General features: G+C 40.7%; 1 protein-coding gene across 1 annotated transcript; it reads left to right on the plus strand.

Moving 5' to 3' along the window:
* LOC145408615 (nucleolar protein 16) lies at window positions 1-26,036 on the plus strand. Its single transcript, XM_080279304.1, has 6 exons — window positions 1-34; window positions 2,098-2,217; window positions 6,469-6,574; window positions 13,539-13,607; window positions 14,359-14,487; window positions 24,975-26,036. Exons 2-6 carry the CDS (start codon window positions 2,111-2,113, stop codon window positions 25,203-25,205), a joined length of 642 nt encoding a protein of 213 aa, XP_080135430.1. The 5' UTR covers window positions 1-34; window positions 2,098-2,110; the 3' UTR covers window positions 25,206-26,036.
* The last annotated feature ends 402 nt before the right edge of the window (window positions 26,037-26,438 follow it).

Consider the following 26,438-nt stretch of genomic DNA (forward strand, 5'->3'; position numbering starts at 1 on the left):
TCTCATCATTTCCGGCAAGTTTGGCAACACTGATGTGAGTACTTTTTGTTTATCATCTGAAACAGGAACACGTGTTGGTAAGAATGGGATAACGTGTTTGCTTTAGATTTTAAGTGACATGATCATTTTGTCGTAATTGAAATATTGAATGTGATGTTGCTGCATTAGTTTACAGAAACTTGGGTAGGTTAACATCCGAAAGGAAGCAGGTTGGGTTTACTTACCTGGTGGATTATTTATTGTATTTTTTTTTTCCGTAAAGGTACGTTATGCTTGAAGCAGGAGGACCTTACAAATTCAGTTCATGTTCCTCCAGTTTGTGTTCTTTATTTTTCAGACTTTTCCGGGTGGTAAACTACCTATTTCAGTACAAATATTTTCCACCCTATCATGTATTTTAAGTCGTACCTACGATTGTCTGACTCTACGTACTCAAAGGTGGTTTTCGCTTCCCACCTGGATGCTAGGTACAATTAGGCACAGTAAGGTTCGGTTCAGTTGAACACTTAGGTCCATCATTCAAAACTTTGATAAGCAGACCGCCATCAGGTTGGACTCCCAGTTCCCTGTAGTGCTCATGGATATTTTTGGTAGGCTGCAGTCATAGTGGGGTATTAGTGAAGTTTAGGACCATATTGTTCCTAAGGTTGGGTTAGGTTAGGTTGGGTTGGGTTGAGTTAGGTTAGGTTGGGTTGGGTTGAGTTAGGTTAGGTTTGTAGACAAGGTTTTTCTGATGGTTTTTGATGTAGTTTGAAAGATTCTGACCTTTTGGCAATGCTTCGTTTTCCCTTCTACTACACCCAGATGGGGAGGGGGGAGAATGGGAAAACGAAGCATTTCCGGCAGAAATGAAGGTCAGATTCTTTCAAAACACACCAAAAACCATCAGATAAACCTTGTCTGCATGTTGAAAGCCATATTGGTCCTAGACTTCACTTTTACCCATGGTGGCATTTGTAATGTTCCATTTGGGAGTAGATATATCTGGCGTGGTCCTCATGGGCAACTGTGTTGAGGGAGGGTCTTTTCAAGGCACCAGTCATCCTGTCAAATCCAGCAAAGCCCGAATTACAGATAAGAGAATAGTACCGGTATATCATGCTGACATTGAGTGTTGTCTGCCATTTCACATGTGGGATGTTAAGGGTTATAGCAGGTTCAGCTGATACAGTGGTGCACAGGCACTCCCAGGTCACAGTGCAGTCAGGGCCATTATTTTGTATTTCCATCTCAAATTCACCCCCACAGTCCTTACAGACTGCTTGACTTCAAAGTTTCTCTCATCCTTCTTGGCCCAGTATGACAATATGATATTCCTTTTTGGTATGAGTTTTAGGTGGCAGCAGCACTGGATGCACTCTTGTTGAAATGGAAGTGGGGGGAAGAGGTGGAGGTGGAAGATGTGGTTGTGGAGGTGGATGGAGTGGCAGTGGAGGTGGAAGGTGTGGGAGTGGAGGTGGAGGAAGTTGCAGGTGGAGGTGGAGATGGTAGCAGTGGCAGCAGTAGAAACAGGCTTTGTGGTGCTTGTCGAGTGTCCTCCTGCAGTGGCTCTAAAACAAAGCTTTTCCAGTTTTGTTTAGCTTGGGCAGCTTCCAAAGCTCTCATTGCCTTGGCCCTGAGGGCTAACTTCCTCTTGGACTCGGGCATGATGAAAGAACGTGCGATATGGCAGCAGCAACGAAATGTGTGCCCTCCTTGGCTGCTGTATGATTCTGAGCCTGCCTAAGCCACTGCCTCTGAGCCTAAGCACACATGTACATACGAGCAAACCACTAAAAGTTGCAGTTTGCTCCAGAAATCCATTTTACCTCAATTATTTTGGAAAAAATATAATGCTCACAAACTATGACAAATGGGTGTGGCTCAGGCAGCATGCATGCCTCAGGGCCAGAAAGGTATAGCTCTAAATAACAGCATAACAAGGCGATATATTTCCTTAGACATGTTTCTTTAGTTACCCATGATACCAGTGCTTTCTTTGGTGGTGATCTAAGAAAAAAAAAACATGATATTTTAAGGTATATCCCCCACTTAGTGACCCCAGTAATAATAGCTGTAGTACTTGTAGTATGTAATTATTACTTTTTTTTATTTCAGAAAAGCTATCACCATGGGTGTGAGGACAAGAAAGAAGAGACGTAACAAGTCAAGGCTTAGAATAAATGCCAAGAGAAAGAAGAAGGCAGACAAGAGAATATCTAACCCTTTAATTAAACAGTAAGTACTTGTAGTATGGTTTTGTGTAACCAACTTAGTTGTCTCTGGAATCTAGATTAGATTTATTCTTTAGGAACCGTGTCTTTGGTAACATGGGTAGTTTCCTATCCACTCGTGTAATGGGAAATTACTCTCAAAATCTCCATGTAATGCATGTTAAGTATGGATGTTTATGCCTTTGAATTGCAGTCAGGATTTTGGTTGCTTGAATGATGAGAGTGTGGCCTATTTACTGGTTAACTGGGGAGAAATTTGATAGTTTTCTGTCTGGTTTATGGCTGCTCTCTCAGCCTACCTTGTCCCATCCTTAACTGTAGCTGGAAAAAGATGAGATGATGATGATTTTCATAAAAATTATTTGCAGCATGTATTTATACCCAAAATTAAATTGTGAGGTGGAAAATTATTATTTTCAGACTAAAATACAATTAGAAATACCTATATACTGTACCTGTTTCCTGCAGTTTTTCTGTTTGGAATTTTGTATTTTCAAGTTTTCATTAAGTATTTGAATACAGTTTACTGGTACATTTTACAAACAGGCATGATGGTATTTTGTGTGTAATTATAATGTGGCCTACACTCATTATGTTTATATATGTGGAGTATTCAGTGGTTGATGCTGAAGTGGCACATACTGTATTAAAGAAAATTAATGGCTGTCCAAAGTCTCTTTTTGTGTGAAATAAATCCCATATGACCCACAAACATGACAGAACAGAGCAAAAGCAAGCCCATGGGAACCTTAAGTGTTCAGAGTGACATTGTGGAATGTTTTCACCTACATGTACGGTATTGGCTACGCCTACAGTATTTCTGTCTTATAGGATTTGAGTACTGTACTAGACTTGTACGATCCTGTCTCCAGCATTACAACTATCCAAGCTTTCCTTGCAAGAATGGACATTCTTAGCACTTAACACACCTTCATGCAATTGGTTCCATTTAGCGCTACTAATATTTGGAAGACAGTGTTTTCTTATGTCATCCAAGCACCCTGGCAGCCAAAGTTTACAACTATGTTCTCCTGTTCTTCCACCATCCCATATGATATAATCACATCTCGAAATTTTTTCAGTACCATGCATACTTATCATGTCCTCTCTTTCTCTTCTCTCTTGCAACATGTAATTTCAGCTTTTGTAAACTGACCTCATACTGCAATTCTCTCAAGTTAAGTATCATCTTAGTAACCACTCTTTGCAAATTCTCTAATTTATATATATTGTATATACATGTATATGTTTTATATGGGGAGGCAACACAACTTCAGCATACTCACATATAGGTGATACCATTGTCATCACCAGTTTACTTAGCATATCTTCTTCATTCATGAAATTAAATGCTATTCTTGTATTTGTTAAAAGATTGTATGCTCAGCTGGTTGTCTTATTTCTGTGCTTCTCTGGTGATAATCCCTACTGTATTTGCGCAGTGGCAGTATCGTAACCAATAAGATCTTGCCTAAGTTATGTATTTGCTCCTGTCATAAAGCTCAGATTGGGAAAGGTTGTAAAACACCATCTCAGCACTTTTATGTCACCTCAATTTGGGTTACCTTTTCTAGAAGTGTAGTCAAGTCATGCCCCACCTGCTCATGGTGGCCTAGCAGAAACCCTGTTTTTTAATTTCTGTTGTCTGTGTGAGTTTTTCAGTTTTCTTTTCTTTTCTTTTCTTTTTTTCCCCTAAATTAGGGGGCAGCACTACCTGGGTTTTTCCCGGGCAGTAGCTATTGTATATACTTTTTGCTGTTGTTGTTGTTTTGTTTTTCTTTTGTTCTTTTCTTTTTTGCCAACCATGAGCAAACAACACCAGTGCCCTCACTGCAGTAGGTTTGCAGCAAAAAGTGCATAAGCACTGAAGTGCGCCCACTGCAGCGAGAGGGTTCATTTGGCTTGGGAAAGTATGGATGCTAATGATTATCCATTTATGAAGTTGAGCCACCAGCTGGGCTTTCGCTGGCTGTGTAACCAATGTCTTGCACTAGCAGATTAGGTCTTGGCTGGTGTGGGAAGGAGAGTCACTAAGAAGCTGGAAGGTGAGGTTGTTGGGGTGATTTTTCAGGCTATGAAAGATGTTTCAAACAAACTGGAAGCACAAGAGACCAAAGTCTCATCACCCATGACTGTCACCAAAGACCAGGCCAGGCCATTTGCGGATGCTCTTCAGAGGTCTCTCATGGGGGAAGGGAAGGATCTGTGTGGGTGCGTGATTGAGATCAGTGCTCATGACCAGAAAAAAGCCATTTGTAGTCAACAGGTACTGATCGTAAAACTAAAGAGTGGTGCTGACGCTCTGACAAGTCAAATGGGACCAGAAGACATCAGAGGTGTACTTGACTCGTACAGTACCAGTTGATAGCTGCCTTAAGACCAAGGCTGGTGGGCTAGTAATGGAAGTTTCTGTCAGCTGAGGCCAAAGGTGAAGCAGCTTGGGTGCTGAGTGATCATTTGTCTCTGATGGCAGTTTTTGCCTATCAGGGCCAAAGTAAAATGCAGCCAAAATGACTGTGATGGGCCTTTCCTCTTACTTGGGCAACTGTGACATCATCCCAAGCATTCTGAATAAAAACAATAAAATTAAGATGCTCGTTGATCGAGGTTGTACCCTTAACCTTCTCTTCACAAGAACAAGGAATGACACTAAAACCGCTGTTTTGAAGATGTCGCCAGAGGTGAGATCCTCCATCGTAGAACAGGGCAGCTTCATCTATGTGGATCTTACAAGATGCCTTGCATTTGACAGATTCTGGGTTACACAGTATCATCACAGTCAAGGTTTTGGTCATACATCTGGGAGATGCTCTAGATTTAGAGTGACTTTGGACATTGTAATATGGAATGGACATGTAATTTTATTATTAAATTTATCTTTTATTGCAAAAATTTTGCAACTTCCTAGGACTAGAAGTTGTTCACAGTGCATTTCTGCACAAAAGTGTACGATATTTTATATGACTGTGAAGTCATCCCATTTTATGGTACATATATTAATAACTGTATTGACAGTGTTTTCTTTGGTTACTATTCATTATAATTCTCCCCAGCACAACAGAGTAGAAGTCAATACATCATTTACTGAGCCCATGTTGACTCTTCTGTTAAGATCTTCCTTCACAAACACTGTAACTCCAAAGCATGTGCCCAAGCATTCCATTGTCTAAATTCTGTCCTCTGGCCACCTTTCATTGCAAGGTGGGCAGAGGACAGAACTGAGACAAACTTTCACCATCTCAGACTTAACTTGGCATACCCAGTACATGTACTGTGAGGTGATACATACCTACTGTAATTATTCATTCCTTATTCTTTCATTGTTCATCAACAAAGCACCTTTTGCTTAACCCTTGTTTGGTCATGCTTGACCTTACTCATGTGATACCTTCCCGTTTATCTACTTAATGAGTTCTCATCCTACTTTGCTTCCTGATACAGTAGGCTAACGACTTTATTCTTTAATATTTTCATACATGCCCCTTACATTCCACAGAGGCATATGAGTCTGCCAGTTTTACTGGATTTTGGGCATGCATAGAATGCAGAGCCATGGTACTTGTATTGATAGGAAGATTTTAGTGGTAAGGAGATCACTGCTGTAGATACTCTGTCTCTTTTATGTGGATTGTATTCTTTTCCTCCTCACCTGGGGATAGATTTTATGGTTCTCCAGCCAAATGTATCCATCCATCCATCATCCAATCCAGTGTTGCCCTGTGCGGAGCCTAGGAGCCCATTGGCTAGGCAAGTTGGTCCTGACATTTAAGATTTCTTGATACATTTCATTTCATTTTTGAAGGTTCCAACATGCTTGCATGCATCAGCCTTGGTCTCCTAATGGTGGCTGTCCATGCTGCTTGATCTCTGGCAGTTTCCCTATCCAGTTCCATATTCCTGGCCATATATGGCCATAACCACCCTAACCAGCCATTCCTCAATCCCAAGCTTTCTGATACATGAGAAACAATTATGTGTGTGTGTGTGGAGAGAGAGAGAGAGAGAGAGAGAGAGAGAGATGTATGGGTTATTATTGTTATTTTTTTTTATTTAATTTGCTTTTCCATCCTCTGTTCATCTTCAGTTTGTAAAAAAATGTACCTTATATTGTAAATTTCTTTAACATGAATGAAGATGTGATTTGGAGATGAAATAGGCTAATGCTGTTGATGGAAGTGTTTATTCTTATACTTTTGCATGCACTTTGTATGGTATATTTATGTATTGTCATCTATTAATTTTTTAACTTTTGCAGTAACGCAGTGGAGAAAGCCTGGGAAAGTAGGAAGCCAGCCTCAACAAACTTAGGAGATATGGGCCTTGTATTTAATCTGAAGAGGATCCCTATAGCTCCAAAACAGGTATCTCCTACCTCTTTTTACAGTGTTTATATAGTAATGCAGTAGAGAAAGCCCGGGAAAATAGGAAGCCAGCCTCAACAGACTTAGAAGATGTGGGCCTTTTATTTGATCTGAAGAGGATCCCTATAGCTCCAAAGCAGGTATCTTCTACCTCTTTTTACAATGTTTATATAGGTTAGTCATACTCTGCATAAATACTGTACAAGTTCATAAGTTTCATGGTCTTACATCCTGATTTATATAACTGTATTGTAGAATACACCCACTAAAAGAATTATCAGCACTCCTTCAGCGTGATAAAATTTGATCTGAAAATAAACTCTTGAGTTAACGTGCCAGGTTGGTATCCCTGATCTGCTGAGCCTTAGGACTGTTTACCGAAGAGTTTGTTTTACTATCACTGTTTTTATGGTCTATCTGTCTATCTATTGCCAGATGCCTTAATCCCTTACAGGATGGCCACAAACAAATTGCCTCCACGTCGCCCTGTCTCTCACAATTTCACTGCCCTGCTTGCAACTTACACCCCCCTCTCTCATATATCTCTCCACTCCATCCCTCCATGGTACCTGTACTTAAAGACTTTCAGTATTAACATCATTTTCATTGAAGTTATAAATGAGAATGTTGTTGTGTAATGTGCAAAATAAATCACAGCCGTATGTAACAAATATTATGAAAGAACCTGAAGTCACTTTGATTATGAGTCCTTGGTTTGAGTACTCTGTAGTGTGTAACTGGCAGCATTGCCATTTTAGCGCAGGAATACAAGTGGTCCCCGCTTTACGAACGGCTGACCTATGAACTTTCAACTTTACGAATGTTGAAATTGTACTTCGAAATTTGAATTTTGATCTCTTCCCTGGCTCGTGATATGTGGTACGTTGCAACGGCAGCGAGTTTAGCCTCATTCAGCCTGGACGGTCATTAGTGTAAGCAATCAATGCTCTACAATGTTCTGTGTTGCCTTTTTTTTTTTTTTTTTTTTTTTTTTTTTTTTTTTCCAGTACCCCCTTGTATCTACGTTGTGTTTTTTGCATCCATCATATCTATGAAATGCTCATCCATCTCTCCTGCTACTGGTGAGAAGGTGAGGAAGACAGTTACTTTTGAGATGAAACTTAGTTGCCCAGCATGAAGGCAGCAAGCCTGTAGGTTCCAAGACACATTTTTAAAGTTTTTTGAGTTATAAAAGTGATGATGGGTTATTGTTTTTATTGTAAATGTAAAATGTGGCATCAGATGGTCGGTATTAACGGAAAAAATATAATATTGATATGCAACTCAGGCGATGTACAATAACTTTCACTTCATTGTCTATCAGTAGGCTACATACGAGACATTAGCATTTATTTAATTGTCTGATGAATGTAAGTGTACATTTGATATACTTTAAAATTATACAAATAGCCTGCACATGTTACATGTATATAAACAAGTACGGCAAGTTTTAAATTCCCACCCTGTTGACGGGAAATTGGCTTGAAGTGGAATTGTCCTGAGCTGGAACCTCCTATGCTGCCTGCTAGTTTAAGTGACCTTCTCTACAATGCTCTGTGTTGCCAGTGCCACCTCTTTTTTTTTTTTTTTTTTTTTTTTTTTTTTTTCTCCTGTATAGCAGGAAACCATTTACAATGCTGGGTGGTAACTATATAACCAAATTATGATGCCTGGTGGTTTAATGAGTAATTAACCCCTACACCGCGGGCATGTTTACCGATGTTTTGCGTGTGCCGCGGGGTTATTCGGGCTCCGACAGACTCTCAAAAAATATTTGCCAAAAATCAGTTATTAGTCCTAGAATATTAAAATTTTATATGCTTATGGCACATACCTTCAGCTTTCTCCTGGAATGTTTGTTGAGCCTTCGTCAGTTACCGTAGGACTTGTGGAGACCTCTGAAGTTGGGTAACGAAGTCTCCACTTTACACTTCCCGACGACCCGTAATATGATTACCACAGCCAGATATTAACACTATAAACACTACTCTATGATTTTCAAGTAGTTTGGGATCCATACTCCAAAAAAAAAAAAACTGTGAAAGCAATGAAAATTATGAGCGCGTCTGACCGCCGCACTTGCGCTAGTTCGCTCTTGGTACTCTGTCATTTATTATTCATAAAACCCCTCACACTTTATATTTCTATTACTGTATAACACTTATATATATCTACAGTCTTTATCCATAAGTTTCCTTAAGTAGTATTAGTTTATTGTCACTGTAGGGATTCAATTTCTTTCAGTAAAATACGTAGCATTCACTTTCTCGTCCTGTATACTAGCATTGAGAGTGAATGTCACTTTCATCTTCACTGTCATAACTCATAGTATTCAGACATGCTAGAGTGAAACTTTCACTTTCATTACTCCTAGGGTATATACTCGTATTCTTATAATACTACTCATTTACATTTCTATTTACGTTCTCTATTTTATTTACGTTATTTACATTTCTATTTTATTTACACTGTGTTATGCACTGTCACTTGAAGTAACTTATAAAACTATTTTCCATTGTTCACGTATATTTACATTCATTACTTTCACTTGCTGTTTACACATTATTTACAATTCCACTTGCACTGTTTTACTCAATAGAAAGATCGTAGTCACTCTTTTATCAATTGTCAGCCCTTTACCTCTTTCCACACGAGGTTTAGTAGGGGGTAAAGGTCACAGGGCCCTTTGCATGGGGGTGAAAAAGGCCCTGAAGTCAGCAAGAGGAACAGACGCGTACCTCCTCTTCGGAAGATGAGAGAGAACTGATAAGGGAGGGCCGGCCCGGGTAGAGGCCTACTTAGGGGATATTCAGTACTATACTCTGTTCCATATAAAGTGGCGGAAGAAGTACGCTCAAGTCTTAGTCGAACACAGGTGCCCGTACAAAGGGATTAAAGTGACCTCACCTGACTCTTTCTCCAGCCCTACCCTTCTCCTTCCTCTCCTGAGAGAGAGAGAGAGAGAGATTTGAACTGTTTATTGTCTAATATTCAAATATAGCAATCATATTTTTCTGACCTATTATTAATTAATCCTACATCCAATCCAAACATGAATTTGTGTAATTTGAAGGCATTATTACGAGTTCTATTCTGATTAGCAAACCTAAGAAAATCACCAATTCATCGCGAAATGGTGAACCCTTATAAGTATTAAAATATCAGTCATATGATTTGCTGAAAATAGCTTCTATCAAGATAGAGTTTTATATAAAAAAAATGGTGAAATATTCATTACCCTCTCTCTCCCTTCTAGTGTGTGTGTGTGTGTGTGTGTGTGTGTGTGTGTGTGTGTGTGTGTGTGTGTGTGTGTGATGAATAGGAAAAGGGAATGTTTCTCTTTCCCTTCCCTCCCTCTCTGTTCTTTCCTCCTTCCCTCCCTCCCTCCTCTCTCTCTCTCTCTCTCTCTCTCTCTCTCTTGTATAATATGAAACAATGCATGTATATGGCTTATATTTACAGCTCTTGTTTACAATAAGTATACACAAGACACCTCACACAACACTTGTTTATTCATCTTCTTCGCTGCTGGATTCGCTCGATGTATTGATAACAAAATTTTCTACCATGTGGTTTACAGCAGTGTCATTTCTCATAAATTTTTTTTTTTTTTTTTTTTTTTTTTTTTTTTGTGCCACACATTTCTGCCAGTTTTCTGCTGTTATTTTTTCTATCGCATTTCTCGTCAGCTCTTCGATCACTCATATTTTTCGAGAAGAATTTGAGTTTCTCTTCCTCACATCATCGTTGACCTGAGCCCAAATCAGCTCTATGGGGTTGAGCTGGCAATGATAGGGAGGAAGCCGCAGCACCTGGTGACCAGGATTATTGGCGATTTCATCAATTTCAAACAATTGCTTATCTTTATTTGTCTGTTTGTTTGTTTGTTTGTTTTTTTCACTTGGTGTAGCAGCTCAGCCTTAGTGTGCAGAGGGTTATGAGGGAGGTTTTTTTTTATCAAGAAGCCACTTTATAATTTCTTGTTTTCGTAAGCTCTGTGTTGGTGCTTTAGTTATGATTTTGCAGTGGTATGATGCTTTCTTCATTATTATAAGTGACCTGGCGGGATGTTGGGAAGCATCATCAAGGGCGTTCCAGGAAATGCTGCATGTGACCTCAGGGCAAATGCGCCACCCATCTTGACCTGAGGCCAAACGCACACCTGAACCAGTATGGGTCAGCAGGTGCTCCACTCATGCATTCCCTCCTTCCTCTTCTTTGTTACCATTCATCTCAAGCTATACTCACCCAAGAGTCCCAGCAGGTTCCACATATTTTTATAAGAAATGTCGATAGAGAATATACCTTATATGCGCCTGCGTGGGAGTGTGTGTGTGTGTGTGTGTGTGTGTGTGTGTGTGTGTGTGTGTGTGTGTGTGTGTGTGTGTGTGTGTGCGCGCGTCCGTGCGTGCGTCTAAGATGAATGGGAAATTTTGAAACCTGTCTCAGATAGTTTTTAAAATATTAATACAACAATCATGTAAGTTGCTAAAAGTTACACATAAGAATATACTGCAAGAAGAGAGGATAACTGCAGTAGACCTTTTGGTCCATGCTAGGCAGCTCCAACAGGAATAAGACTAATCTATTAGATAAACACAAGGATAGCACAGAAGAAGGCTCTCCACGGATAATAAAGACACACACACATGCACCTACACCTACGCGCGCGCGCATGCACACACACACACACACACACACACACACACACACACACGCATGCACGCACGCACGCACGCACACACACACACACACACACACACACACACACACACACACACACACACACACACACACACACACACACACACACACACACACACACACACACACACACACACACACACACACACACTCTCTCTCTCTCTCTCTCTCTCTCTCTCTCTCTCTCTCTCTCTCTCTCTCTCTCTCTCTCAGGAGAGTAGGGAGAAGGGAAGGGCTTGAGGAAAGAGGGGGATAATCCTTCAGAGGTCACCTGCGTTCTGCGTTTGACCCAGACTTGGGAAGGAAAATACAGATTTCTCTCCGCCAGTTTATATGGAACAGACTATACCAACGTAGCTCTTGAAACAGCTATGTATTTCACTGAAATGATTGGCAGGAAATCTAGGCAATACATTATAAATTAGGTAGTTCCAGGTGAATGTAAATATCACTTAGGCTTCTCCCTTCCCTCCTTATGTGTATATTTATTACGAAAATAGATTATATGGCATATTTCAAGGGGAAAAAACAGCGAAAATTAGCGAACGAGTGCACGTGAGGTGTTGTCAGGTGATAATTAGCCAATTCCAGGTGTATGGCACTCTCACTTACCTTATTTCTTTCTTGTATATATTATTTGGTATAAGAATAGGGCATAGGGCTTATTTGAATGGATGAAATCAGTGAAAAATTCCAGGGAAGATTTACTTAGCGTAGCACGGCCGGACAGGCGAGAGGATAGGGTAATGGAGGGGGGGTAGGGAGGGGAGTCAAGAACGGGGAGAAATGGCTAAATTGTCAACAATGGATGGGAGTACAGATGAGATTAGGAGTGCTGACTAGTGTTGGACATTGGCAGTACTGATAGATGATACAAGCCTCCACTTGGAAGCCCGGGTGAATTCAAAATAACGCAGAATCACAAAAGCGACGCCCTGCGGTATGATCCCTTGCTCCCAAGCGTCACGAAAGTGACGCCCCGCGGTTAAGGGGTTAAGGATTGAGCCTGTTTAGGTTTACATCCAAGGGGTGGTTGGGGTTTATTGCTCACATAATGGCACTTAGGGATGAGTGAAGCTGGTCACTCTCATCAAAAATATCAGGACCAACTTGCCTGGCCCTGAGCTTCTGCACTTCTCATGGGGCAACACAGGATTGGATGATGAATGATTAAACATCTCTGCAACTTACTGCCCATTCAGTAAGCTGTATGGATGAAGTCTTCAGCAGGTCTGGCCCTTGTCCTCAGGATGAGTGATAGTCAGAATTTTCTTTTTCCTAATGCCTCCCAAGTATGAATTGAGAATGATTTTCATGGTGAGAGCAATGCATGTGATAGTGGAAGTGTTGCAATGGCTGCAGTTGTATGTGTCACCTTTTTGTATATAAGTTGTTAGTTTGGCTATGGAACCAAGGGTGCTGGAAAATTTGTCTTTTACTAGTAATAATGATAATACTGTAATAATAATAATAATAATAATAATAATAATAATAATAATAATAGTTGGTAGGTGTTGTTGACCATCATCCACTCACTTGATGTAGTGCTGCCTGCTTCTTCCTTCACCTTTATCATTCTTTTTCTGTGTCTGCTCTCCTCTCTTCTTATTTCTCTCATCTTTACTGTCACTTTTTCTTACTCTTCTTTTCATTTCAGGTGGCTTTACATTGAGTGATAAGTATATTGGTTTCCTGTAAGCCAGGAAACCTTTTACAACACTGGGTGGTAACCACATAACCAGCCCATACATGTTGTCTGTATTAGCAAGTGAGTTGGCAGAGAGTCAGTACCCATCCCTGTAAAACAACCTACTCAAATCAAATGGCCACCCCTTATGGATTATGACTTTAGGCCATAGATAGATAAACAGTTTGAACCATTATGGTTGGTACATATGTTAGTAAATGAAAAAAAACTATTAACCACTTAAATGTCTGCCACAGCGGAGTTGGAACCCAGACTCAGAGCACTGCATTTCGGGAGACAAGCATAGATAACGACTGGACTACCATGACTCTGTAGTGCATTATAGATAAAGTCAATCTGTACATGTCAGCTTATGGCATATTATCATATATTCTCGCGTTTGTGTCATTTTTAGTTTATAGTCCTTTGAAGCAAGAGAAAGTTTCAGTTGCAACATTAGGATTACAGGTGCAGGCCTTGTAATTTTATTTTTATTTATTTTTTTTGCATTATTGAAGCCAGTTGTGTTTGAGATAACAGTTTAATAACTTGTGACTTATTTTTCATTTATAGGCACATGAGTCATCTACATCATCAAGGACCAGAAGAAAAAGAAAGAGGAAGGAGGAAGAAACAGAAGTGGTGAGTACATTCATTATGCCATAAGTATTGAATGAAAGCAATGGTAGGGTACAGTTGGAAGCACAGTAGACTCCCACTAAAACAAACCTCGATAGATCAGACTGTGGATTTAACAAACACCTCAGAACCCACCAAACGTTCATCAGCTATACCAAACAACAGTTGTTACGTGAGGTATATCACACGGCCCTTCTTAACGCCTCTAAGCGCTTTCTTTCTCTTTTGTCTTCTTTTTCTTTTCTTCTTTGTTTTTCTTCTTTGTCTTTCTTCTTTTTCTTCTTTGTGGTAGGTGAAGGCAATCACCATCCACTAACTCGATGTAGTGCAGTTACCTAGGAAACCTCCCTAGTGCACAGTTTTTCAAATGTATGTATGTTTGTTGACCTGAGCTGTGGCTGCCACTTACCCATAAACCGTTGGAACTAAGGCTCACTCTACACAGGTTAAACAGATGTCTATCTATCTATCTATCTATAGCCCGACGCCCTAATCCCGCAAAGGGTGGCCGCAGACAAAACGCCTCCAAGTCACTCTGTCACCCACCATTTGACTTTTTCATTTGGTTTTGGTTTGGTAAGGGAAAGGCATTTTAAAATTTACAGGTATTTATTTATTTGTGCTTCCAGTGTAACTCAGGAGCCAAACCTCACTCTTTCTAATGAAAATAATTCACTTGATATGTGAAGTTTTTTAACTTTTGTAAATTACATTATTGAAGAATACTCACCAACTGGTTTTTTCCATATTCCAGGTGAAGAAGATTAAGGAAGATGTGGCCACTAGAACTGAGAGGAATAAGAAGGAGGGTGGTATGCGACTGACTCATGCTCAGGTGGAGCTTTGCAGTTACATGATTGACAGATATGGTGATGACTACAAGGTAGGTATGCATATTCTCAAATGATGCTATCCACATCCAGGAGGGGATAAGGAACGCTTAAGTTTAATTGTGGCACAGTAGTGCAGTACTGTACAGTATTGCATGGTATTTGTAAGTACAGTATACAGTAATCCCTCATTTATCCAGATGTGCAGTATACTGACTTGTTCATTATCCAGATACTGGACCTTAGCTCTATGAAGCCATTATATGAATTTAAGCCATTATATGAATTCACTTGCCATTATCCAGATGTAAAAGTCCCCGAGAACTTTGGCCAGCCAGCCGACATGTTCAAACATACGGTATCGTGGCCGCTGGGCTCTAGTGGTGCGTGGGAAATAGGCAGTAACCCACAGCCTGAGCTAAAATGCCCGTCCGTCCCAGTACTGAATCATAAAAGCTGCGCATTGATCCCATCACTCCCTACTAATCTCCAGCACCCAAGTAACACCAACTGTAGCCCACAAATGGTGACAAAACATCTGTTAGCATCCCCACTGAATATCCAAAGTTGCGAGGCCACTGGGATTAGCCTTTCCTAACTGCCATCGCACATCTAACAGAGACCTCAAGCCACAGGTCAGGTGAAAGCGCCCTTCTGCCTCTAGACTGAATATCCAAAGCTGCCCAGTCACTGGGATATGCGTTTCTCAACGGCCAACACCCGTGTAAGACATATCACAAGCCACAAGTCAGGTGAAAGGGCCCGCCTGCCTCTTGAAAGAAAGATGAAAATCCTGCCCACAGCCTTGCTTTTCCTCCCCTCCTGTCCTTTCTCCATACCCTTCCATGCTCCTAGTCTTACTAGCCAGGCCTTCTGGCTCCCCCCTCAGTCCCTCAGTCCCTCCCCTCCTTTGTGCTGAAAACACCAACCTGTGACTTTTTAAAATTTTTGGCGATTTATTCTGATACTATAGGTCGCATCAAAATTCCGCGAAATCCATGAGAAAGCTCATGAAATTCTGCATCTAGAGATATGCTTAACTCTTGCAAGGTGTGGGCAAAATTTTGCATTAGGATGTTGGAAATTTATATATAGTTACACACCTTGAATCCAGCAACTTAATTAGTGATAGACTGCCACGAAAAATCCACCATTGATATACTTACTCTCCTGACTCATACCATCCATCAGTCAGTTGACCACCATGGAGAAACTCATGCATTAGCCCTTGATATATAGCGTTTGACAGAATGTGGCACCGATCCCTGCTATCCAAACTCCCATGCTATGGACTAACATCTATTGTTCATCTGATTTCCTCATATCTCAGTGACAAAAATGAGATTAAAAGTAGATGATGATTATTCCAATTTCCACTCAGTTAATGCTGGTGTGCCACAAGGATCAGTTCTGGTGCCAACCCTATTCCTAGTTCATATTAATAATCTCTTATCTGTCACCCACAATCCCATCCATTCATATGCAGATGACTCAACACTTCACAGTTCATTCACACTCAGACTTTCATTAACAAAGTTTTATATCTCTAACTCTCAATTCAGTACAGCCATCTCCATAAATCAAGACTTATGTATGATCACTGAATGGGAACAAAATAACCTGGTCTCATTTAATGCTAGTATTATCATCATCGTCTTCGTTGTCGTCCGGACCTCTTTTCCCACCCCAGGGGAGGGTGAGGAATAGCAACATCCAGACAGCCCAAATTTGCCCAATCCAATGGGCCACACTTCCATTCACTCCCCATTCAAGCCCATGGAATCCTGGATGTATCTGATATGCCAATAAGGTTCACCACATACTCTAGCTTCACATAAATATATCCGAGAGTTAATCCGAATGCTGTCACGTTAGAAAGGGGTGCCAAATCACTGATTATGCGCTTCTCCTCACAATATTCATCCAGCCAGCTTAGTCTCTTGTCAGTCCCTTAGCCTCACCAACTTCCATACCTCTCTTCCTCACACACTTATCCACCATATCCCTCCATCTTCTCCTTGGCCCACCTCGCCTCCTTCCTCCTTCAGATTCGCTCAGATATACCTTTTTCACCACTCTATTGTAGTCCACTCTCTCCACATGACCATACCATCTCAGTACACTCTCTTCGATTCTGTTGTCCACAGACTTCCTCACTCCACATCTTTCACGAATCACATTACTTTGTATCCTGTCCACTCTCTGTCCTCCACATACATTCCTCAGCAGTCCCATCTCCACTGCTTTCACTCTTAGCTTTTCGTTTTCATGCCACACCATAGTCTCACATCCATATGTTAAAGTTGGCATTAACATTCCTTCATGTAAGCCTTGTGCAGCTGCAACACTCAAGCCTCTGTTTCTTATCAAGGCCTTCATTGGACCAGCTACTTTCCTTCCTTGTGTCACTCTACTTTCCACTTCTTTTGTACATTTTCCTCTCTTTTCTACCACTGTACCCAGGTATTTGAATGCTATCACCAGTTCTAGTCTCTCTCCATTCACTGTAACATCACACTGGGAGTCACCTTCTCACTCAGCAACCATCACTTTACTTTTTTCTGCATTTACTCTCAAGACACGATGCTCACAGATATCAGCAAAACTCTGCACTAATCTACCAAGTTTTTGTCTGGTATTTGCAAGTAGTACTGCATCATCAGCATACAACAAATTTGAGATATTCTGTCCATCACCAAAACCAAAAATATACAATTTACTAATAGACAGATATTGCCAGATTTGTATATTACCTTCAGTGCTACTAATATTCCTATATCCCAAAATATTGAAATTCTCTTTGTTTTACTTAACAATGCCCTCAGCTAGACGTTTCATGTAAAATCACTTGCTAAAGCTGCCTCAAGAAACATGGATTATTGTACATAGTCCGTAGTTTCTTCACTGACGAGCAGTTAGCTATAATTTATAAGAGTCATGTGCCCTCTCAGCTAGAATATTGCTCACCCTTGTGGAATGGATGTGGAGAGGTTGCACTAAAACAACTAGACAGAATTCAGAACAAAGCTGTTGGAATTATTAATAACCCTGCCATTATAAATAGACTACCTCCCCTGCAAGTAAGAAGGGATGTTGCCTCCCTTACATTATTTTACAGATACTTTTATGGCAAATGCTCAGACGAAGTTGCTTCCATTGTGCCACCTCTCCATGCCTTTCCTTGTGCTACACATGCATCTGGTGGGCTCATGACTAGAATGTCATAGAACCATATTGCAGAACTTTTGCCTATCAGAATCCTTTTATTCCTCGAACTGCATCTCTCTGGAACTCACTTCCCCTAAAGCTGTTCAAGTGCAACTGTTACAGATTTTTTATGAATGGAGGGTGCCAGTAATCTGGTGTTTGGATTTTTTTTTAAATTCATATGTTTTTCCTCTTCTGTTATTAAAAAAAAAAAAAATGAAGGTAAGATTTACTTTTGAACACCATTTATTTTTACTGCAGTTTTGTTATTTTACTTATCAGTTTTCTGTGTTTTTATTAGCTTATCGTATAGTATGAACATCGGCAAAAATGATGTTAAAACCATTTATACTGATATAATCAATTTCCATTGGCATATTTGGTTGTGGATTGTGTGTGTGTGTGTGTGTGTGTGTGTGTGTGTGTGTGTGTGTAATTCACCGGGTTGGTCAGGATCATTTGATGGTCGTGATCGTCAGCTTTTACCCTCCCGGAAGGGAGCTGAGAGCTCATATAGTCCGATCTAAGGGCAAGTCTGTGACCTTCACACACCCACACACCCTTCCCCTTGCTCAAGGGGGACAGTAACCACCCACTTCGTCAGTGAAACTTTTCGCAACCTGAGCAAGGCGCGAACTCCCATCTACCAGATGGCAAGCGAGAACGTTACCACTGCACCAGCGAGCAGTGTGTGTGTGTGTGTGTGTGTGTGTGTGTGTGTGTGCCCTGGGAGCAGCTATCACTGTGTCACAAAGATAACTGATTTTCCAACTGTCTTCTGGTTTTTTGTGGATTTTTGTTGTTTATGCATTGTTTTCTTGGTGTTGAGCATTATATATTATGGATATCAATATGTGTGTTTTGATATCTCAGTATGGCAGAATGACCGGAAAACACTGCCAAAATTTGGAGGGGGTACTGTACATGTAGGTGGTTTATATATATATATATATATATATATATATATATGTGTGTGTGTGTGTGTGTGTGTGTGTATTTTTTTTTTTTTTTGCATGGTTTCTTGATGTTTAGATTTACTTTGGATATTTTATGTGTGTTTTGATGTCTAAATTTGGCAGATTTTTTTTTTTTTTTTTTTTTTTTTTTTCATGGCTTTCTTGGTGTTTAAAATGATTTTGGATATTCCTGTGTGTGTTCTGATGCCTAAATATGACAGAATGACTAGAAAACACTGCCAAAATTAGTTTAGGTACTGTACATACTGTGGTGTATTGGTAGGGTGTTTTGGGGTTTTCATTTTTTTGTTTTTGTTTGCATGTTTTTCTTGGTGATTAAAATTATTTTGGATATCCCTATGTGTTTTGATGTATAAATATGGCAGAATGACTGGAAAACACAGCCAAAATTAGGATGGGTGCTGTACATACAGTATTGTATAGCTAGGGTGTTTTTGGGTTTTCATTTTTTTTTTTTAATGGTTTTCTTGGTGTTAAAAATTATTTTTGATATTCCATTTTGTGTTTTGATGTTTAACTATGTCTGAATGATCAGAAAACACTGACAAATTAAGCAGAGGTACTGTACAAATAGGTTATGTATGAGTTAGAGGTTGGGTATAGGTAGGGTCTTGGTATAGTATGGGGGGGGCGTATTGTTCGTTATCCGGACATTGCCACTACCTGGACATGCCTTGGGCTCTGTTACATTGGATAATTGAGGGATTACTGTAATCAAGTCTCAATTTTTCCGTCGAAGCATTATGCGGCTTGCGCCATCATCCATTACAGCTGATGGTTGAATTTAATAAAATTATCAGGGGAAGCCCAGAACTCTAAATCCACACCATTTGTCTCGTCACCCAAACACAGTTTCCTGGCAGCCTATCTTGTAACTTGAAATTCTTGGCCACAACAGGTGATTTAATTTCATTCTTGTTACCATCCAAACAGAATCAGAAAGATGCAAGCAGAATACTCGTATATTTTAGACTAGATTGCATTTTTTTTTTTCCCATTTTCTCTTTAAGCATTGCTGATACTGTATATCGATGAATGTGATTTGAGGATTAGATATATTTCTCTTCTACTGGGCATTCTTATTACTGAAACAAACGAACGAGCGAATGAGCGTACAGTAAGACCTCACTATAACAGACTAATTGGGGCTCAAACCATTTTGGAAAATGCGAAATTCCGATAAAAGCGACATCCGGACTTCTCCCTGCTGACCCGGACTTTTTCCGATATACAATATCAGACATTAATCTGGATTGCATGAATGGTTTTTAAACTGTTTTGACTACCGTTGCAGTACTGTACTGTGTTATAACTTCACTACGTTAATCAAATGATATATTTAATAATATTGCACTGTACACTGATAAACATGTCTTTTATTTACCTTATTGTGGTGAACATAGTTGAAGTAGTCAGGCAGCTCGGGCTGCTTCTGGCTTTATTGGACTTTTTCTGATATGTAGGAATTTAGTCCGGTACGTTTAAGTACTTGGGTAGTGTGATGAGTAAGGATGGAGGTTTGGAGGGTGAAGTTCTTGAAAGGGTACAGCAGGGAAGAAAGGTTGCTGGTTCTTTGAAAGCAGTGATAAGAAACAGGAAAGTGAGCATGGAAGTGAAAAAGTTACTACATGACAGTATTGTGATACCAACTCTAACGTATGGAAGTGAAGCTTGGACGTTGTTGGAAGGACACAAGTCAAGAGTGAGAGCAGTGGAAATGAGTTATTTAAGAGGAGCCTGTGGAGTCACATGGAGAGACAAGCTGACGAATGAAGATATAAAGGAGCGTTGTGGTGTGGATGTGGATGTGATAGGAAGCATTATGAGGAACACACTGAGGTGGTTTGGCCATGTGGAGAGGATGGAGGGTGAAAGACTGATGAAGAGAGTGTATGTGAGTGAGGTGGAGGGGGGAAGAGGGAGGGGGAGGCCGAGGATGATATGGAGGGATGGGATGGAGAGGTATATAAGAGAGGGGGGTGTGAGTTGGGAGCAGGGCAGTGAAATGGCGGGGGACAGGGCGACTTGGAGGCGATTTGTTTGTGGCCACCCCAAACGGGATTGAGGCGTCTGGCAATAGATAGATAGATAGATAGTCCGGTAGCTCCTCGAGTCCGACAAAAGCGAATTCCGATCTATTGAAGTCCATTATATCGAGGTTTTACCGTATCTTACTGAGTTCAGTTCATGTATTTTTCAATGCTGCCAAATAATATATATATATGGTAGGTGGGGGCGCTCACCATCCACTCGCTCAGTGTAGTGCTGCTGTCGGGTGTCAGCACTTTCCTCTCCTCCATCCTTCCTTCCTTCCATCTTCTTCTGTCTTTCTTTCCTTCATTCTTTCCTCGTTCTTCTGGCTACGAGTGACTACACTCCCTCTTCTGTCTTTCTTTCCTTCATTCTTTCCTCTTCCTTCTGCCTGTGGGTGACTCTTCACTGAGTGACAAGCCAAATGGTTTCCTGTACACCAGAAAACCATTTGCTATGCTGGGTGGTAACCATATAACCAGATTTTTGCACCTGGTGGCTTAGTGGGTAATTACAGCACTCCAATTGGATTGAGCCGGTGAAGGTTCATATCCAAGGGGTGGTTGGGATGTATTGCTAACGTAATGCCACTCAGGGATTAATGAGGCTGGTCACTCTCATCTTAAATGTCAGGACCAACTTGCCTATCCCAGGGCTCCCATGCTTCTCATGGGGCAATGTAGGATTGGATGATGGATGGATGGATGGATGGATATACTGTATATATGTAGTGCATATATATATATATATATATATATATACAGTATATATATACCATGCTCGTCAGAAGTATGGGACGCCCTGCGTCCCTCCTGAGAAACAAACCTTTCAACATTGAAAAAACATATAAATAATGCATTTTATTTACCTTTAGTGCTTCGTAGGGTAGCCTTTACGTTTCTTCACGGACCTGAGACATCTTGGAAATGAAAGGACGAGGCTCCTGAGGTGCTGGAGGGGTATTTTGTCCCAGGAGTCACGAATGGCGGCTTCCAGCTTAGGCAGAGAGCTCACGTCCTTCCCCTGGAGACTCTTCTTTACGAGGTACCAGAGGTTTTCAATCGGGTTGAGGTCTGGGCTATTTCCTGGCCAGTCTGTCATGAATGATACCTCGCAGTCACGAAGTCAATTGGTGACCGATTTGGCCTTGTGAGCAGGTGCACTGTCCTGCTGAAACACTCGTGCACCAATTAGCTCAAAGGAGTTGGTAAATGATCACACAGAAGCTCCAGGTAAACATCCTGATTCACTCTGAGCTTCTTGGGAAGTACAACAAGCTTCCCCAAACCCTTCCCTGAGAAACAACCCCATACCATGAGTGAATCAGGATGTTTAACTGTGCTTTCTACATACCGTGGGTCAAGTGGGTCACTACCTTTGCATGCTCCTCTGTTACAGGTAACACTAAATGTTGCCTCATCAGACCACAACACTGACAACCATTGCTCCTCACCCCAATTTAGATATTTATTAGCAAAGGCAAGCCTACGAATTCTCTGGCTGCTACAGAGAAGAGGCTTTTTCACAGGCCTGTGACTTGTGTAACCAAGCTCATGCACCCTACGAGACACTGTTCTCACTGACACCTCACCAAACACTTCCGGGTTGCTCTCCTTAATTTTCCTTGCACTCACACAAGGATTAAACTCCACTGCACGTTTTAAAACATTAACAGACCTTGGGGAAGTTTTCCTAGGCCTACCAGACCTCGGTTTCTTTGTGGGAACTTCGCCACTGTTTTCCTCCCAAAACCGCGCACACCAACGACGCACTGTCGATCGTGCCACACCAACCAATTCACTAATTTCCTTTGTGTGGTGGCCTGCCTCCTTTAGAGCAATGATCTGGGATATGATTTCACTCGATAGTTCACGGGTAGGTGCCATAACAAAGTTTTGAAGGCCAAAACACTGAGGGACATTCGGTAAAAAATGGCGCAATTTGAGAGGGACACTCGGCGGAGTTCCTCTCTCTCAGGCAGCCCGTGGGCGACTGAGGCGGGAACCAACCAGCGCGTCAGAAGGCCTCAGGCTACCGTGACGTCATGCTCGGAGCTCAAACTTAAGGCTCAATTCTTACCCCCAAAAATGGGTGATTCTTTTTGGGCCATAAGTATTGCGCGCCCGGCGGACAACGCTGAATACTTCTGACGAGCACAGTATACTGTACTGTATATATATCCATCCATCCGTTATCATCCACTAACATTCACACTGATCAGTTATTTCTGTGACACTTTGATTTTGAACACACATTGGTTTACTTTACCATTATAAAAAAAAAATAATAATAATTTAGTTTTACGCCAGGTATCCCAGAAGGGCTAAGGCGTTGCCTCTGGGTAGAGGACTTTTGGACTGGAGTGTGTAGCATTTTATGACCGGATGCCCTTCCTGATGTCTACCAATGACCCTTGGGTGGATTCGATCCTCCGACCCTTCGGTCAGAGCGGAGCGCTCTAACCCACTGAGCCACCATTAATTCATGATATATGAGCACAATTTGTAGTGAGAATAATAAAAAAAAAGTCATGCAAGTTAAAAAAAAAAAAAAAAAAAATCTATGAGGGAGGGTCAGTTTTCTCATCATAGGTGTTGTTATTACAAACCAAAAGTGATCATTTTACCTTCAAAAATATTCAAAAGGCAAAGATTGTCAAGTAAAACAAACCCAAGTGTGATAGGTTTATTAGTCTCGGGGCAACAAACTAAAAATTTTAACTGCGATTTTCTCAGTTTCTTTTTGGTGGTGCTTACAACGTTATGGAAGCGAGGCCCTCATATATCTTCCTGATGGACAAGCTTTTGTATAAAAATCAAATATTTTGTGCCAGTGATTTCACAGCCATTGTTTGTTGCTGTGCTGGGGCTTGTTGATTATTATTCATTGTTAAGTAAATCTGTGCAACAAAATTGTTAAGTAGCTGGTTCTCATTGCTAAAGTTCAGCTGACGCCCACACAGAGGCGGCTTGGATTTGACGGCATTGACAGCCTGCGAGAGGCTCAGGCCATGTTTCTGCATGACTGTTTTTGACAAGCACATCTCAGCCCTGACTCTAAACCAACTTAGAGCCCAAGTCCAGCCTAACCCTTATTCATGCATTCAGGCCTAATTGACTGTGGTGAAAAGTTGGGGCTTGATTAAGCAAGGTTGCATATGAGTGAGGCAGGAAGTGAGCGAGTGCACGGGTGAGACAGTGAATGAAAAAATGTGAAAGTAAATAACAAAATATGAGCCTGCAGCTAAGTTTCAGAGAGGGGAAGGAGAGAAACGTTGAGTAAAAATGACTTTGTAAGGGTAAGTGACTGTCAGCATAAGTGACAATGTAAAGGTAAGTGGGAAGAGAATTAATGAATTTAAAAGTGAGAGAGTGAGTGAAGGAGTGTGGGAGTCATCTGAGAGACTAAAATAGTGAGCATAAGAGAGTGAATGGAAGAATAACTTAGTGTGGGATGTGAATGGAAAAGTACAGTAGGTTAGTGTATGATAAAAGGAATAAGAGTATGAAACAGGGAATTAGCATATGGTAATCACCAAGAAAGTATGAGTGAGAATAAAAAAGTGTGAGATGAAATTCAAGCGAAAGGAAGTGAATGTAGGAACATTCTGAAAGAGCGAGTTAGTCTGGTAATGAGCAGGAAACAGTGAGTGAGAATGAAAGTAGGAGAAACTGGCTAAGTGTGAAAGAATGAGCCTGAGCATGAATGACTGGCAAAGTGTGCAAAAATGAGACGGAATGAATGATTGAGTAAATGTGAAAGACTGAGCAGGAGAATGAATGATTGGCTAAATGTGAAAGAATGAGCTAGGAAATGAATGATTGGCTAAGTGTGAAAAAATGAGCTGGAGAACGAATGATTGGCTATGTGTGAAAGAATGAGCTAGGGAATGAATGAATGGTTAAGTGTGAAAGAATGAGCTGGAGAATGATTGTCTGGCCAAGTGTGGAGGAATGGGGTAGAAAATGATTGAGTGAAAATGTTTGGGATTCCATTTTTAACTTGGTAGTTCTTGGAATGACTCACTGATAGGTGTATATCAACTTTTGAAGTGTTTCCATTAAAAGAAAAAAATATGTAGATGTTTATGGTTGTGAGGTAGAGCCAAGATTTCATAGGCTTCCATGATTCATGAAAGATATTGTGGCCCATTTCACAAGGTAGCTATGCATCATTGTTCTCCCAGCTTCTGAATCCTACCCCTCTTCGGCATTTTAGGTGCGAGTAATGGTTTGGACAGTGCTGATTATTATGCAGTACAGTATTGCTTCTGCCTGCTTGGAATGAACTGCATGTTCTTATTGACACCAGATTGTACTCCACAGGCTATGACGCGGGATCGCAGAAACTATTTCCAGGAAACGTGGAGACAGTTCCGAAATAAGATCCAGCTCTTCCTAAATAACCCCCACTACCATGCTGAATACCTCAAATCCAGAAAAATAATAAAAAAAGGGAAGCTGAATATGAAGAAGATGAAGAAAGTGAAGAAGACTCAACAAAATAATGGAGTATCTTCATCATCAGATAATCAGACAGCAACTTCATCTGTGTAACACATCATTTTATTCCAATAAATCTGTTCCCTAGGACATTGTTTCAGTTTAGGTTGTTACATGACACACTTAAAATTAAAACATGTAGTGCACTAATGTGATGTATGTTCATTTGATGAGACAGAAATACAGCAGACCCTCCTGATGTGTGGGTTCTGCATACATAGAATCCAATGCATAGTTGAAATGATGTATTGTACCATGGACATCTCATGCACAGAAAGAGCATGCCACATGCAAAGTGGTGCTTGAAAGAGGGGTCCCTGATGGCTAAAACTGTCCATGATGTTGGTTTTTGCCAATTTGTATTACTTGAAACCTCAATGTTGTTATTTTAGTTGTCTGTTTTACCTGTGAACAATATTGTACCCTTTGGTAGCCTATCTGTAATCTAGTTGGAGGCATAGAGGGTTTTTAGTAGTGAAGTTGTGGTATGATGTGATTTTTTTTCATCGTTGTATTCATTTAGCACTGCCTATTGAAACGTGTCTGGTCTACCTCTTTACAGTGGGCTATGCCCTAAGTTAGCATATCTGTAGTCTGCTGTAGTTGGGGTCCCAAAAAGTCGTTAATAGGCAAATTGAGGTCATGTTGGAGGGATGGTTGATAGTTAACACTCATTTTCATACAGTACAGTACTGGGATATGGAGCTCTTATGTGTATGGGCTCCAGATGCAGTACCCTAGGTTAACACGTTATCTGTTAGTCTGGGGGTCTATGGTGTGTGCTACACTGTTACTTGATGGATCACTGCAGCCTGGGGACATAGTACCATAACTGAATGTAATTGTTTAGCACAGTATTTGCCAGATTAAAATAAATTCTACATCATGCATGAGGCTGAAAGGGTTATTTATACTATGCCCTTTTGAAGAGGTGTGGCAGTCATCATGGTAATGAAATGACATTCTGATATTGCAGCTCCAGGTCTAATTATATTAACCCCTTTTTACAAAAGCATGGATATTCAGTGAATTCTACAAGGAGAAACATTCCCTGACAAACTGTGTGAGTGAAGTAAGATTTTGAACCCTATTATCATACTAGTAGCACACTTTCTTCATTCCAACAGTAATCTCACTACTAACAGTTAGCACAGTACAAACGTCATGGTTGAAAGAATACGAGCATTGCAAATGTTGTTCTAAGTGTAGCGTGACAATGTAACAGCATTAAGTGGAAAAAGACCTCGATGGGGTTAGATGGTGAGATTTAAGTTGCATTGTTATTTT

Source organism: Coenobita brevimanus, chromosome 78 (assembly GCF_032717465.1).
Source record: "Coenobita brevimanus isolate Jiangsu-jjx chromosome 78, ASM3271746v2, whole genome shotgun sequence".
In the NCBI taxonomy this organism is placed as follows: Eukaryota; Metazoa; Arthropoda; class Malacostraca; order Decapoda; family Coenobitidae; genus Coenobita; species Coenobita brevimanus.

What these genes read in the sequence shown, in the direction of transcription:
- LOC145408615 (XM_080279304.1), top strand. Translation starts at nt 2,111, where the DNA reads ATGGGTGTGAGGACAAGAAAGAAGAGACGTAACAAGTCAAGGCTTAGA. An exon ending in TCTAACCCTTTAATTAAACA is followed by an intron (nt 2,218 to 6,468) that starts GTAAGTACTTGT and finishes TAACTTTTGCAG; the next exon opens with TAACGCAGTGGAGAAAGCCT. An exon ending in AGGAGGAAGAAACAGAAGTG is followed by an intron (nt 13,608 to 14,358) that starts GTGAGTACATTC and finishes TCCATATTCCAG; the next exon opens with GTGAAGAAGATTAAGGAAGA.